This window comes from Hyaena hyaena, unplaced genomic scaffold (genome assembly GCF_003009895.1).
Source record: "Hyaena hyaena isolate Hyena2069 unplaced genomic scaffold, ASM300989v1 scaffold_24, whole genome shotgun sequence".
In the NCBI taxonomy this organism is placed as follows: Eukaryota; Metazoa; Chordata; class Mammalia; order Carnivora; family Hyaenidae; genus Hyaena; species Hyaena hyaena.
Window position 1 is genome coordinate 1 of NW_024080656.1, and position 16,194 is coordinate 16,194.

At 36.3% G+C, this 16,194-nt stretch overlaps 1 protein-coding gene across 1 annotated transcript in view; it reads right to left on the bottom strand.

The window, feature by feature from the left end:
• Nucleotides 1-4,651: 4,651 nt before the first annotated feature.
• ARAP2 (ArfGAP with RhoGAP domain, ankyrin repeat and PH domain 2) overlaps nucleotides 4,652-16,194 on the bottom strand; it is a 58,851-nt gene continuing 47,308 nt past the window's right edge. The window contains exons 8-9 of the mRNA XM_039227055.1: nucleotides 13,644-13,764; nucleotides 4,652-4,899 (exon numbers count right to left, since the gene is read on the bottom strand). Coding sequence (XP_039082986.1) covers nucleotides 4,652-4,899; nucleotides 13,644-13,764 — 369 coding nt within the window. The remainder of the gene's footprint in view (nucleotides 4,900-13,643; nucleotides 13,765-16,194) is intronic.

Sequence of the window (16,194 nt, forward strand, 5' to 3'; positions counted from 1 at the left end):
AAAAAAAAAAAAAAAGTTGAAGAAACACTGAAAAAAAATTATCATAATTATAATACATTGCAGGCATATAAAACATAAGCAGAGACAAAGAAGAGAACACTATTTGTAAAAATTAAACACTGCGTTTGTGAGATGATGTTAAATAAAGAAATGACATGTAATTTATGTGATAACAGCGCCACAGTGTTTTGCAACTGAGTAATTAGGTAGAGAATTTGTGTCTGGTTCAACTTTGCAAAAGTCCTCTCTAACAAATGTTTTTACATATATCTTCATAGTTCTCTTCTACTTTTTACAACCTGGGATGGGGAGAGGCAGGGGTTGTCACAGAAATAAGATCCCCTAAGGCATTTCTCCTACTCACTCCAGAGCTTCTGCAAGTTCCAGCTGCTACAATCTGCTAATGAATGAAAGGGAGAGGCAGAGGTGAAAGAAAATAATGAACCTCTGAAGGGAGCAACTGGGAAAGTGAAAAGTCCATGTTAATTCCACAGAGTTGAGACACGACAGTGTCCATGAGGGGACCAAGACTAGCATTCCCCTTGCTACCATTATACCATGTCTCTTTAAAAAGGCAGTAATTACAACAGCCTGTTCTAATAACTATTTTAACTTAGAAAATTTAAGCTACTGATTGTGTAGAAGGGACAGATCCAGAAAAAGCGAATTACTGAAAATATATTTGTAAGGATGCTTGACATGGAATCTTAAGGAAACCTTTTGGAAGTAGAGAGAAAGCTCTGGAAAGGACTAAAAATAATCCACAAAATTAGAATACACTTACAGACAGATTCAAAGAACTTATGGGAAATGAAACAATTTCAAACTGTTTTCGAAACACTGTCCCCTTTATGCTGACTTGGCAAATGGAGTTTACTCCACTAGATCATACTTTGGCAATAAAAGTTTATGCTAAGAAAGAAAAAATTAAATGTTATTTTAGGATTTATAAGCTAAAATCTGTAATTTCATTTAAAAATTGAGATTTTAGCAAAAATAAATAAATACCAGTACCTATATTTCAAAACTATGCACAATTAATAATAGTTCTTCAAATTTTCAAAATTCATTCCCACTAATACCAATCATCTTAACGTTCCACTTAAATGCTGGACATTGAACATTTCAAAATGTTCAATGAGAAAAAAGCTATACTTAAAAATGAAAGTTAATCACAAAAAGAAGTATAACAAGGGCGCCTGGGTGGCTTAGTCGGTTAAGCGTCCGACTTTCGCTTAGGTCATGATCTCGCGGTTCGTGGGTTCGAGCCCCGCGTCNGTCTGTGACTCCCTCTCTCTCTGACCCTCCCCTGCTCACACTGTCTCTCGCTCTCTCCTAGAAATAAATAAAAAAAAAAAAAAAAAAGAAGTATAACAATCCCAAGTTGAAGGATGATGAAGCACCCAATGTTGTTTCCAGGCTATTTTTACCCATTTTGCAATCCCAAAATATCTTGCTCTCTTTACCTAAACGCTTATCATGTTTTAAAGGGGGGGAAAAAAACCCAAAAACACAGAAACCTCAGACCAGTGTTTCAGTGTGTGGTGTAGTTTTTGGATCACATGTCACTGAATCATATGGGATGCTTTATACAATGTGAATTCCAACATTCCATCCCCAGAAATTCTAAGTCTACAGTCTGGAATGAGCCCAGATAGCTGGAATTTTAACACTCAACTTCAATAATGGCCTCAGAGATAGTAAGCGATCTCTCTTCTTTACATGACATCATTTAAACATAAAGACATTAACTTAATTATCTGAACCAATTAGTAGCAGAGAAAGAATGAAAACCCAGAACGCTACTCTGTCCATCTCCTTTGCTCTAAATGAACGTCTCACCTTCCATTTAAATAATTCTTCAACATATGCTACCTTTCCACCTCTATCCAACTGTTTACTCTCTCTGGAATGACCTCCTGAGTAAATTACTATAAATATGTATAAACAGAGGCAAGAAAAATAAAAATAGTTCATATGTTAGGGTAGTGTAGGTCAATTTTCCTTATTTTTTAAATTCTATTCACACTGTAAGTTATGTGGGCAATAAATCCACTATTTTAAAAGTTTAAAAATGAAAATAATTTAGCTTTGATGCATGTAACCAAATTAGATCCAATTCAAACTTAGATATAGAAATTCAAAGCTAACACCTTTTTTACTTTTTACTTTTTACTTTTTATTTTTATTAGAGAATTAAAATTGACATGTTTCCGGTGTAACACTTCTTACATTTTTATAAGTAGATTTTTTCCATATTTAAAAAAACACAAGATTACTTAATGGATTGTACAATTAAAACTTCCAGAAGTTGCTTTGAACAATTATCTTTTAGTGCTTTTCCTAAATGCAAGCATTATTAAAGCCCTCTGCATTCAGGAGAAAGACTCCCCATTTAGCACATCACCCAAGTTCTTCACACAATCTGTTCAACCATGTGAAAAAACCAATGGGCAACTTTCCCCTGGAGAAAAGGATACACCACGATGTAACACAGATGAAACTGGAATGGTAAGTTAGGGCCTAAACACAGAAGGCCTTCCTTAATTTGTCCATTCAGTCTTGAGCCAACTAGTTCAAGACTTGACTCAAGAACAAGTCCCTTAAGAACCAGCTCCATATATCATGATGCAACTTTTTAAAAATAACACATACACAAGCAACAGTATGTATTCTTTAAGGGTATGTAAAGGCACGTTAGTGCATAGAAAAGGAACCTAAATATACATAACTGAAAATAGGTGTATGTCTCAAAGATAAGGGGTCCAGCATTAATGCTTTCATTTTTAAGAGTATATATTCATTACCTGTGTACATGGAACTGTTTCTAATCTCGAGACTCCATTAGATGCCTTTTTTGCACTTCTACGTAACTTCTGCATGAGCCTAATAAAGCACTGGGCTCACTATCCATTAAAAACACTGGTCCTGTCTAACTTTTCATCTTGGAAGACAGGATATGTGTCCTCAGCAAGTGTATACCTTGCAGACTACCTCACCTGGTAGAATGTATACTGAATGCACACTCCGAGCCTCCTAAGCAACTAAGTTTTTCAAGGAAAGAAGCTTAGTCTATCTCCAATAGATTATAGGCCAGAAATGGTCTTTTCAATACACATTTTAAAAAGTCAGTTTGGTATAGTGGCTAAGATGCTAGACTTAGAGTCATATACTTCTGGTTTTGTTATGCATGAAGATCTGTAATCCTTACTCAATTCTCATTTTCCTCATCTATAAAATACAGAGGAGAATATCCTTCCTCCTATATCTATGGGTGAGATTAAAAGGAAATGTTTATAAATTAAATAGCACAATACCTGGTACTCACCAGGTGGTAATCATTATTATGTTTTTTATGTTCAATTGCTAATATTAAAGCAATAATTTCATATAACTTCTTTCTAATAGAGAATGTTAATAAAACTTTAAAAAAAATCTACTTTAGGAAATTAATGTAAACCTAGACAATCTAGCTAATAGAAAGCAATGAAACTAATATTTGAAGTCCATCAAGTCTGTGCAAGTAAAATATGAACACCTCAATTAATCTGGCAGAGGAACTTCCATACCAATAAATGCAAATTATGCATTTTTAAACTCCATTCCAATGAGAAAAGTTTTAATCATCTTACTTCACAGGCTAAAAATGTTCATATTCAGTTCATACACATTATAAGCTGTACATCACTATTCTTCTTGAGGAATATGCTAACTATCCAAGTTATTAATATGCCAACAGTGCTCAATGATGCCTTTTACAGTTAATTGGCTAAGAAATCTTATCCAAAAAATATAATAAGATCATGCTGAAGTTCAGAAAATGCCTTAAAGATCTATAGTTAATTTCTTAAAACCACCATTTGTTTTGAATTTATATCTCTATTTTTGTTATGAAAATATTTAGATCCCAGCTAATCATAACCCATTATGATGTATTACAAAATGAGTTCCTCTTGGATCAGATATCCAAAGCACATTGTGTAATTCCACAAATTACTAAGTATCTATTACATTTTAGGCTAAAAGATTAAGAGTTCAATCCACAAAAGGAGTATTTTCCAATACATATTGAAAACCAGATAGGTCAGAGAAAAGTAAGTCTATTCAATCAAATTTAACTGAATTTGTCAGAACTTTAACATCAGTCTCCTCAAAACACTTAACTTCTCTATTAAGTCAACAACTCAAGCCTATTTTATATTTGGCATGTATGTGTTTGTGTATGCATATATGAACTACTTGTCTATAGTAAATTATCTCCTCTGCAAGCAACATATCTGCTCAAAGAAATAAATTAAAATGCTGGAAACTCAAAATATGTCATCTGTGCCTACTCTTAAAATTTTCTATCACACAAGAAACAACAGGTACAGAACTGAGCCTATTTCATCAACAGCCGAATGATTAATTGGTTCTTAATTATTACCTCATGTAGTTTTATAACATTACTTCAGGTAAGGAATATTCTTCAAAAATTATTTTCAATGATCTTGTCAGTCCCTTAAAAAGATGATGTCTAACCTCAAATTTGATGTAGATTATGTTCCTGCCATTGGAGGAACTGAGAAAATTCTACAAAACAACACTTTGTTATATTTAGTGCAGTACTCAAGACAAAAGCAAGACCCTATAAGTAAAGACACTAATAAGTCTAACGAAGCATAGTTGTTAATACAATCAAGGAACCACAAATTCCAGTTGCTGTAACATAGCTCCTCACCTGTTCGTTTTTGCAAAGCCACACGCTGTTTCCACTTAACACAGTAAAAATTTTGGCTTTGTACCCTCTCAGTTCAAGATATCCACATTTCTCAGGTGCAGCAGCTGCTTGAGACTGTAAGGCAGGGGACTGCGATTTCAGTGCATTTAACAGTATGCTGACCCAGTCATTTCTCTCCTCTGAAAATGAAGACAGGAGAAAATACATCCATACTCATATAAATTATACAGACACAGAAACATGGCAAAGGATCTATTCTCTCTGTAACACATCACTTACAGATTCTTTCCCACAACTGCAATCTAAATGCTACTGCAGTCAGAGCCAATGGCCCTATTCTGTAAGAGAAAAGAAATAAGGCTACACAGGTGTTCTGTAACTAATACCACTGGCCTCACCTGGGAGCTTATTAGAATGCAACATCTCAGGCTCCACTTTGGACCTGATGAATCAGAATATTCAGTTTAAGAAGATCCCCAGGTGATCTGAATCCATGTTAATATTTAAGATGCACTCTTATAGATTATTTATGAGACTGGATTTTGTTTTAACGGAAGTAATATTGAAACCAGTTAACAGATTTTACCTGGCAATTAAAGTACTCAAATGCCCAGAAAATCTTACTTCTGTTACTTAGAGCCTACTCTGCCTAAGAGTACACAGACTTGATAGTCACTCAATCTATTCTCATCAAACTAAAATAGCATCTCATTTGGTAAATTAAAATTTAGTTTTCTCCCTCTACAAAAGTGGAGTGACCTTCAACTATGCATAACACACTGCATCATGGGCACAGAAATTTGATCTCGTCCCCAAAGAGCAATCAAAGTCATAAGTCAAGTTAGATATGAACACAGAACACAGAATATTATAAATGTCATACAAATGATATCATATGAATCAATTCAATGGAGGTATGTGATTTGCTGAAGTATGTCATACAGCTAGTGTAAAATTAACAGAATCAAATATTTTAACTCTCAATTGTTTTCAGCACTATAGAAAAAAAAAAGACTGTGTTAGTTCTTGGAAGAAGGAGCATTTGAAAAGAAAACTGGGGTTTGGTGAGGGAAGAGCAGAACTTTATAACTCTAAGCAAAGAACACAAGAACAAAGGCAGGAAGAACCAACATCTGTTCAGGGACTTAAAGAGAAGCATACTGATAATTTTGAACTCACAAAGAAATAATAGGAAATATGGCTACACCTTCTGCAGTACCTGTAAGGAATTTTGCCTCCAAACTTTATTACAGAGGGGGAAAAAAAAAAAAAAGCCACGATTCTTAGCAAGGAAGTGACATGATTAGCATGATGATAGGCAGACTAAGCTTGGAGATCAGAAATAAGGGAAGAGAGGCTTGAAGTACAATGAAAATGGAAACAAAAGAATACCTGAGAGGTCAAGACACTGAGGGACAGAAAAAAATAGTTGAAGTTTTAAATACGTTTGACAGGTATTCACACAAGTTTAAATTATCAGATAGCTTAGTACCCTGACTTGACCAAAGAATGTAAGTTTCATTTTGTTGAGAAAACCACCCCAGGTTTTCAGTGCCCTGGCAGGAGCATCTAGGTGGACTGAACAATGTGTGACTGAAGTGGCCTACACAAAAGAACATCCATGGAAGTGGATACACGTTTAAGGTAAAGGGAGATGAAATGGACAAATCTTGAGGTATGACTATATCTATGAGGCTGGAAAATGGGCTAGCAAAAAACAAATGGAGAAGTAGTTATCAAGGCAAAAGGGAAAAGGCAAAAAAAGCCCAAACCAAAACAAAACAAACACACACACACAAACACACACACCAAACAAAAAACCACAGACAGAATTCCAGGTAGGAAAAATGATCAAGAATGAAGAGGAAGGAAAAAATAAGCTGGCCCAAGATTGGAAAATGGGATACTATTTCAAAGACTGGTCTAGACATAATTACTCTATTGTGGACTGAAATAAGTCTCCATATTAGACTTGCTTGTATTCGAACATGAACCCTTGCATTCGAATTACTCGAATAATGAGAAGTTATTTTATAATTAAGACTCAATTTTAAATGATCTTTATTCCTGCTCACCTTCAACACTACTAAAATCAGTTGTGCACTGAATGACCAAGACCAAAGTATTTATTAAACCTCATTCAACAAGGCTTTACATCTAACTCCCAGGTTATAGTGCCCAAGTATTGCTGCACATGAATTTAGCCTCAGCCCTTCCATCTTGACCCAGAGTTTACCTTCTGGGCCTGCACTTGGAGGACTACATGACTATCCTCAGGTGCAAGGAAAAAACAAGTAAGAAGACAAGGGTTAATGTTCCCTGATAATGGTTATTTATGACACAGTTTGCATATTCTGTCCTTTAGATAATGGCTATTCCCTGAAACTCCCCTACAACCCTAAACCCTGCCTTCAAAATAACAAATGTTGTCCTACACACCAGGATAAGGGCTGTTCTCTTTATCACTTTGTAGCCTTTTTACAATAACTGGTCAATTCTGCTTCTGTACTGCCCACTTGCCTGCTTGCTCATTATAAAAAGCCCTAAGTCCTTGGGCTCAGGGCCACACATTTAGCATTCTATGTTAACTCTGTATAGTGCTGGACTCCCTTAATTCGGTTCGGCTTCAGTGATCTCGGTTGGTCTCTGTGTCTCTCAGCATAACATTTTCAGGAGGAACTATTTATCCAAATTCCTCAGCATCATTAGAAACTAAAGCACATGAAAATATTCAAGTAAGTAAATGTCAATATGCAGCACTAACTCTACATGTTAAAGTTTTTTTTTTTTTCTTTTTTTTTTTTCAGAGAGAGAGAGAGAGAGAGCAGGGAGGGTGCACTGAGACAGTGAGAAAGGGAGAAAATCCCTGACAAGGGGCATGACCCCACGAACCATGACCTAGCTAAAATCAAGAGTCAGATGCTCAACTGACTGAGCCACCCTAGTGCCCGTACTCTACATTTTAGATCCACATGCACAGATCCAGAGTGCACTGATAATTTTTTACATTTTCAGTAACAACAAGACTTCTATTGGTTATTACTTGTGATCATTAGTTTCACACAAAATATTCTTGCCAAGTAAACAGCATAGAATGTTTTTTATTTGTATTAATCTGCATAAGTCATTTAGTTTGAAATGTAAGTCATATTCTTTGATTGAAAAGAAACCTACCTTAGGTTTTTTCTTTTTTATTGAAATATAATTAACAATGTTTTATTAATTTCGGGTGTACAACAGGATTCAACCATTCTATACATTACTCAGTGCTCAAGGTAAGTGTAGTCTTAATCCCCTTTGTCTCACCCATCCCTGTCCCTGATGCACCTTGCCTCCAGGCAACCACCAGTTAGTTCTCCATATTTAAGAGCCTGTTTTTCTGTCTTTTTTCTTTGTTCATTTTGTTTTGTTTCTTAAATTCCACATGAGTGAAATCATGGTATTTGTCTTTCTCTGACTTATTTCATTTGGTAACACTCATAACTTTATGAAGTAGGCAAACTGTTTATGGCTCCTATTGTTATTATAGATCTCAGTTTCTCAGGAAAATAATTTGAAACTGGCAATTGCAGCTGTTGGACTTAAGCATATTATGGTTACGTCTTAACAAATGGTTCTCTTATAGCCTAGAACTATTATCTAGCTCCTGAGGGCCTCATTTACTAATAGGAAGTAAACAGTCATGAGTAAATACAAGAATTAATAGTAACATTCCGTCTATTCTTAATTACCTATGCCAATGGAGATAAACAGTGATACGGAAAATTCTAACATAATAAAACAGATTACAAGCATCATTGGTATTTGATTGTGCAATGTGTGTATCCTTAGACATGGGGAACATGCTTTGGCAAGCCATAATATTCCGAGTCAAATATTGATTTTTCCCTTGGGCTAAGTGTCTTGGGCAAAACTAGATAGTATGCTCCTCCCTACTCTTCACACCAAGATTCTTTTATTCTTTCCAACAACAAATATTTACCTAGTGTCTAACTTGATCTTAGCATTGTGCTAAGCACTATTCCTTAGAGAATATGCTCTGACCTAAATATGGCTTTGCTCAAAGTATAGAACTCTGGGCTGGAAAAAGGGAAAACAAACAAAATCACCACTTTCTTATAATTATTCTAGAATGTAAATAAAAGATAATGATTCCCTCAAACTAGTTTTTGAGGTTTTCAGGAATGAATGCCAACTAGTGTAAGAAACAAAAAAGTAAAGGGGAGCCTGGGTGGCTCAGTTGGTTAAGTGTCCTACTCTTGATTTCGGCTCAGATCATGATCTCATGGTTCATGGGATGGAGCCCCACATCGGGCTCCAGGCTGACAGCACTAAGCCTGCTTAGGATTCTCTCTCCTCTCTGCCCCTCCTCTACTCATGCATGTTTACTCTCTCAAATAAATAAACATTTTAAAAAAACCAAAAAAGTAAGAAACAACAACAATAAAACAGGAGAGACAATATTCTCTGACCACTGCATTTAGAAGCAGAAGTAGGCATATTCATCAGTAACATAAAGGATTGATTATACTAGGGATTACCTCATAAGGGCTGTGTATAAGATTAGTGACAGAACATAACAGTTTAGATTGACCTTTACTTTTGATATGCTATAATATAACCAAAGATTCTTCAATGTAACCCATGATCAGTTTTAAGGAAGAAAGTAACTGCATATACCATGGCTATTTATGAAATTAATAACCATTCATTCATACAAATATTTACTACTAGGTTAATAAGTGCCTACTAGGTTCTAAGACCTATTCTGAATACCAGGAATGGAAGCGTGAACAAAACAGACCACAGCCTTAGCCTCCTGGAGTTTTCCCCCTGGTCAAAAGAGTAGGCAATAAAACAAAGATATGTAATCTATTACACAGTGACAAGTGCAATGGAACAAAATAAAGCAAGGGATGAGGGACATAAGAAATATAAGTTCTTATGCTGGGTACTCGAAAAACACTCAGAAAGAAGGTAATTGCTAACCAGTTATATTAGCATACCAAAATCGTTAAGCAAAAACCTAAAAAAAGAGAAAGTGATGAAGCAAGTTGGGAGGATGGCTGGTGGAAGAGCATTCCAGGTTAAAGAAAGCAGCCAGTGTCAATGGCCTGGGGCAACAGATCTGACATGTTGAAGGAACAGAAGAATTGTTGAAGTGCAGTGAGTGAGAGCACAGGAGGAGATAAGGACACAGAGGCCAGAGCACGTAGGGGCTCTTGGACATTAGTACTTTACTCTCAGCGAGATGGAGAGACAGCACAGCATCTGAAGTGGATGGACGTGAGCTGACTTCTTTGATGAATGATCCCTGACAGGCTATGCAGAAAAACAGGCCTACAGTCGATCAAAGGAGGTTATTCCAAAACCCAGGGAGAGGCAGTGGCTTGCATTAGAGTAGTAATGACTGAAGAATCCAGGTATATTTCCAAAGTCAAATGATTAGATATGCTGATGGGCTGGATGTGAGATATGGAAAAAAAGATTCAAGAATGACTCCACAGTTTGTGACCTATTGCAATAATCCACCAATGTATACAATGGAGAACTTTTTTTAAAGTTTATTTATTTGAGAGAGAAAGTGAGAGCAGGGGAGGGACAGAAAGGGGCAGAGATAGAGAATCCCAAACAGGCTTCATGGTGTCAAAGCAAAGCCCAACATGGGGATCCCACGAACTGTCAGACTATAAGCTGAGTCAAAATCAAGAGTAGGACACTTAACCGACTGAGCCACTCCAGCTGCCCCAACAATGAAGAACTTAGAATTCCCCTAGCTCTCACTCCAGCCAGTTAATAATGTTCCATGACTTGCTTCTAAAATCATTGACTATTTCAAGGCAGGTAAGTCTACTTGTCCACAATAACTAAGAGAAATGTATGTTTCTAACCCAAATGTTAATAAATAAACAGACAGATAAATAAATAAATAAATAAATGCTTTGCAATATCACAGCTGCCACTGGAGGGCTGTAAAATGCTGTCTGGAAACAGAGTTGAAAGGAAAACCAGCTGCTTGCATCCAACGGGTTTAGAATAAGCTTAGGTAGACAGGAGCAGGAGACTGTGGCTGAAAGCCAGTACTGAAAATGGCCCAGAACACAAATGATAACCACTCAGAATTCCTAAGCCCTTTTCTAAGGATGCAAACCGCCGACTCAAAACATCAACTTCTTTTTGAAGTAACGCACCTGCATGTGTGATCACAGGTGCCAGGGGAATACAGGCTGGAAAGATTATCGGTGGTTATAACGGTCCCTCTGGCCAATTCCAATGGTTCTGCTCCAGGACAAATGAATCCAACTAATTTTCTTTTTTTAATTTTGGGAGGAGTATTTTTAAAATGCTATTACCTCAATATAATTCACTTTCAACTAACAGCATAATAATACTGCTCTAGGAAACATGGGGGAATTGAAGCCTTTGAAAATTTGTGGGAAAAAGACGCTAAACTGTAATCCTATCTAAGCAATGTTGGTGGGCAACACAGCAGCTTAGAAATTGTGACACTGGGGAGACAAAGGGCAGATGTTGTACACAGGACCTTCAGAACCTTCTCACCAAAAATCGAGAATTCATTTCTGCTAGTATGTCAAACCATTTCCCCTTTGTGTTCTAAACTTTCATCTTGCTTCTTGATTAGATTGAAGTAAAGTTTCATTTGGCTTAAAATTCATTAAGTCAAATAATTCATAAGCCACTAAGGTTGATTTCTCAGTTCTCAGAAAGTAAAATGTAATCAATCATTTGTATTCACAAAAGGAGAAAAAAACAATAAAACATTTAGCATCTTGTTGAAGGTCCCATAGTAAATATATCAACACACATACACTATTTACACACACACCTATGTATATCTATGTATATCTATCTTTAAAAATGTCAGTTACTATGTAAAAATGACTTTCAATGAAAATAACTCGGTAATTCCATTTGGACAGTCTCAGTTTTTACTGAAACAGTATTTTCACGCTTTAAAACTTAGAGACCTAAGTTTATTTAACAAATAGTAATGTATACCATAGTTTTAATGCAATTATTATACTGTTTATCAATTATGTGATATATGAATGACACATGAACTACATATCATAGGAGGACACTGGTGGATTGTAAACACTTAACTTTGAAATGTGTGGGTTGATACATTCTACTTAAAGTCTGTTTAACTTTTAACTACAGTAAGTAAATATGGCTAAACAGATTTCCACACAGGTTGGAAGCTTTACTTAGTATGGTCTATCTTAACATGCAAGCCATGTGGCATATGCGAAATTCATTTTGAGAAGCCAAGGGGAAAGTGATAAGCACCTCAAAGAAACAGACAGTCACCTTCTGGGCAGAGGAAACCAAAGCATAAGGAAAGATCATCACGATACCCTGTCAAGAAGAGAATATCTTGGGCTTTCCTGGCCACGAAACCTGCAACTTTACGCAGTGCTGCCTGAGGCACATAAGTAAATGAATGACATTGGCTATGATCTAAAAGGTTTTATTTACAAAAACAAGCAGTGGCCAGATTCAGGATATAAGCCATGGCCTGCCTACCCCCTCTGGAGACAATAGCTCACAATGGTTTTTTTAAATAGAAAATCAAGTAAGAAACACTCTTTCCATTACATATGTGCAATATATACCTAGGTAGCTCTCACAACACAATGCTAACTAGAAGCAAGGCACTTTGATATTTCTTATACTATTCCATGTTCATTTTCCTGTTTTGGAGGGATTTTTTTCTTGAATACCATCAGAAACCACCAAGTTAATCTCACAAATGAATAGTGAGTCACTCAAAACCCAAAGCTGTCTCGGTGTGAACAGCTGGAATTTATGATTTACTGATTATCACAAGGAATAATGAGAGCTTTCTAGGAATATATAAGATTCATCGAATGTTTTCTATTTGCCATGCACTGGTATATGTTCTCGAAATCTAGCAGTATAAACAAGACAAATACTGCTCCCAACATAGCTAATATTGTTATAGTTTATATAAATGTAAAATGGGATATGTGTAAAATGGGATAATTGTAACATCTATATCCCTCACAAGATCACTGTGAAAAATGAAGCACAGATTACCACATGTACCAAATATTTAGTAAGTTCTCCATATCACCATTATACAAATAATTAAGTACCAACTACTTTCAAAATCAAGCTGAGCTATAATCTATACTACAATAAAACCTTTACAATAAGTTAAAATTATAATTTTTTAATTAATGAAGATGGCCTTACCTATATTATTTAAAAGCAGTGAGTATCTTATAATATACAGTGATGATATGTTGACAGTCAAAGTAGAGAACTCTTAGGTCTCCTGGCTCTCCCTCCTTCCCACCTCCAAAAGTGAGAAAAGATCTAAAGGTTTAAAACGACTCCATCCACAAACCAACCACATGCCATCTAATTTTCACCATGAACTTACCTATAGCAGATGATGAAGGTAAAAAGAATTTAAAAAAATATAAAAGATACTCCAAAATCTGTATTAGTAGGACATGTGTTCAGTTAAACCTGCCAAGGGAAACTTGCAGAAAACTAACCTTTTAATAGGTAGAAAAAATGTTTTTGCATATCAAATAACTACTCTGCATTATCAAAACAACAGCTAAAACATGGACTCCATAGGAGCAGAGATTTTTGCCTACTTTTTTTTGTCACTGCCACATATACATAATTTAGAGGAATTCTTGTTACTTAGCAGATTCTAAGTATCTGCTGTATCCAAGAAGAGTGAACAAAAATTAAATACTTATCAACTTGTTTAGGGCATTCAAAAGAACATAAAATGTAAGTTATTTAAAAGTAACATATTTAAAGATTTCTTGACATTTACAGCTTAATTGGTTTATGAGTCTTCTGATTGGTCAGGAATTAATGTCTCAGTGTTTTTACAGCAATAAAGAAATAATCTTACCTTCTTTTTCTACTCTAAAAACAAAAGTTCTTTGTGTTGTAACAACTTCAAATTTGTTGTCTCCTTGAACTCGGACCGTAGATATAGCAGAAAGAGGAATTATTCCTTTTGAATACTTCTCCTGTGTTCGTTGGAGAAAAAACCATACGAATAAGACAGATTAAAATGTAATTCTCACAACCTCATCAAAAAAAGAATGGTAGTATATTTACAAGTGCTTCTCTTTCATAATTTTAATCTAAATTTTTTAAATGACATACAGTGTATACATCCTCATTCACACTTAACACCTGAGAAAGGAAAATATTAAATGGCTCTTTCAAGTAAGATGTCTTTTCAATTTTCTCTTCATCTGGAATTAAAAATAAAGGCAAAGAATCAAACAAAAACAATTGTACTAGACCAGCAATATAAACTTCCAAAAACCAACAGTATGTTTTTTGAAACAATCTGATCAAAATGATTTTATGGTGTTTGCAGGCATCTGCTGGCCATAATGGGTACTGTAACTAACCTATTTCAAAACTACTGCTATCATACGTTGTGAACAAGAACGTATCTCAAACCCCAGATTGTCGGATTAATAAGTATATTACTCAATGATTCTAATCATTATGTTAGTATCACAACTGCATCACTTTACCTTTAATTACCCAACAAAAAAGATGAAAAAATTTTAAAAGATGGATATGAATATTTGCAATTGGCATATACATATTACGACTGTGGCTATATCCAACTGGCATTTACATTTTATCATTTTGCTCAAGAAGGTCATCCTGAAGACTCTTGGTAGCTTTCTCTGTTTTCATTTTTCTGGATTCACCAATACCATCTGGCATAATGACCACCCTACCATTTCAGCTGTTTTTATTAAGGGTGTAATATTTATTGGGCCTTGTGTTGGAAAGAAAATTCTAGGGGCAGCGGGGCAGCTCAGTTGACTGAGCATCTGACTTAGGCTCAGGTCAAGATCTCATGGTTCATGAGGTTGAGCCCTGCATCAGGCTCTGTGCTGAAAGCCTGGAGCCTGCTTTGGACTGTGTCTCCCTTTCTCTCTGCCCCTCCCTTACTTGTACGCTCTCTCACTCTTGCGCGTGCAATCTCTCTCTCTCAAAAATAAACATACATTATAAAAAAGAAAAAGAGAAAATTACAAATAGTATTTATACATTCAAGGAGCCTCAAAATGAAACACCAGCTGGGACACCTGGGTGGCTCAGTTCATTGAGCACTGGACTTCAGCTCAAGTCATGATCTCACAGTTCATGGGTTTGAGCCCCGCGTTGGGCTCTGTGCTGACAGCTCAGAGCCTGGAACCTGTTTCAGATTCTGTGTCTCCCTCTCTCTCTGCCCCTCCCCTGCTCACTCTCTCTCTCTCTCTCTCAAAAATAAGTAAACCATTAAAAAAAAAAAAATGAAACACCAGCTAATGTAATGAGAGAAAAGTTTAAAACAGTACAAACCATGGAATATAAAAGTATAAAGATAGGAACGTTCAGTTCTCATGAAAAGAGGTCAGATGTGTTTTCATGGATATAATATGAGAGCCTGACTTGAAGAAACCTTAAGTTTACCAGATAACCAGCTGGAAAACATGAATAGTAGAGGTGTAAGGAGAGAAATGACCAGAGCCACAGTGTAGAGCCAAAAGAGGTGAAGCTGGAAACATACATCAAAGGACACATTTTGTAAAGTCTTAAATGTCAGAAGAGTTTGAACACACCCTTATAGGTTTTCTTCTATTATTTCCTTCCACACCATTATTCATGGCGCCCTAGTTTTTTATCAGATCCCAAGTATCTGAAGCAACTGGTTAGGAAAAAAAATTCATTAAACCATTCTATGCAGACTTCGGCTCAAGTCATGATCTCATGGTTCGTGAGTTCTAGCCCCGTGTTCTGGCCCCACTGAGAGCTCAGAGCCTGGAACTTTCTTCAAACTCCGTGTCTCCCTCTTGCTCTACCCTTCCCCTGCACATGCTCACTCACTAGCTCTCTCAAAAATAAGTAAACATTAAAAAAATTTTAAGGGGCACCTGGGTAGCTCAGTTGGTTAAGTGTCCAACTTTGACTCAGGTCATGATCTAGCAGTTCATGAGTTCAAGCCCCATGCTGGGCTCTTGTGCCGACAGCTCGGAGCCTGGAGCCTGCTTCAGATTCTGTCTCCCTCTCTCTGCTCTTCCCCTGCTTGCGCTCTGTCTCTCAATTAATTTTTTTCTTTTTAATTTAAACCATGCCAGGCAGAGAACAAGTGCCACGGTCATATTCCTCTCAGTGGTAAACTCCTGCCATGCATACCAGAGAGGTAAGGGACAGTCACCATCAGCAGCATGCTGTTCTACTGGGAGGCTGTCCAGTTAAGATACACTACACTGCCAAGGCATTTCCCTCCTACTACTTTCTCGGTTTCTCCTCTTCCAATGCTCTGCTCCAATCTGCCATCCCTGACTATATGTATGCATCAAAACCCTATGCATTCTTCAACACCACTTAAAATGCCAATGCCACAAAAGCTTTCCCGCATCCCCTCACACAGCCAAAACTAATAG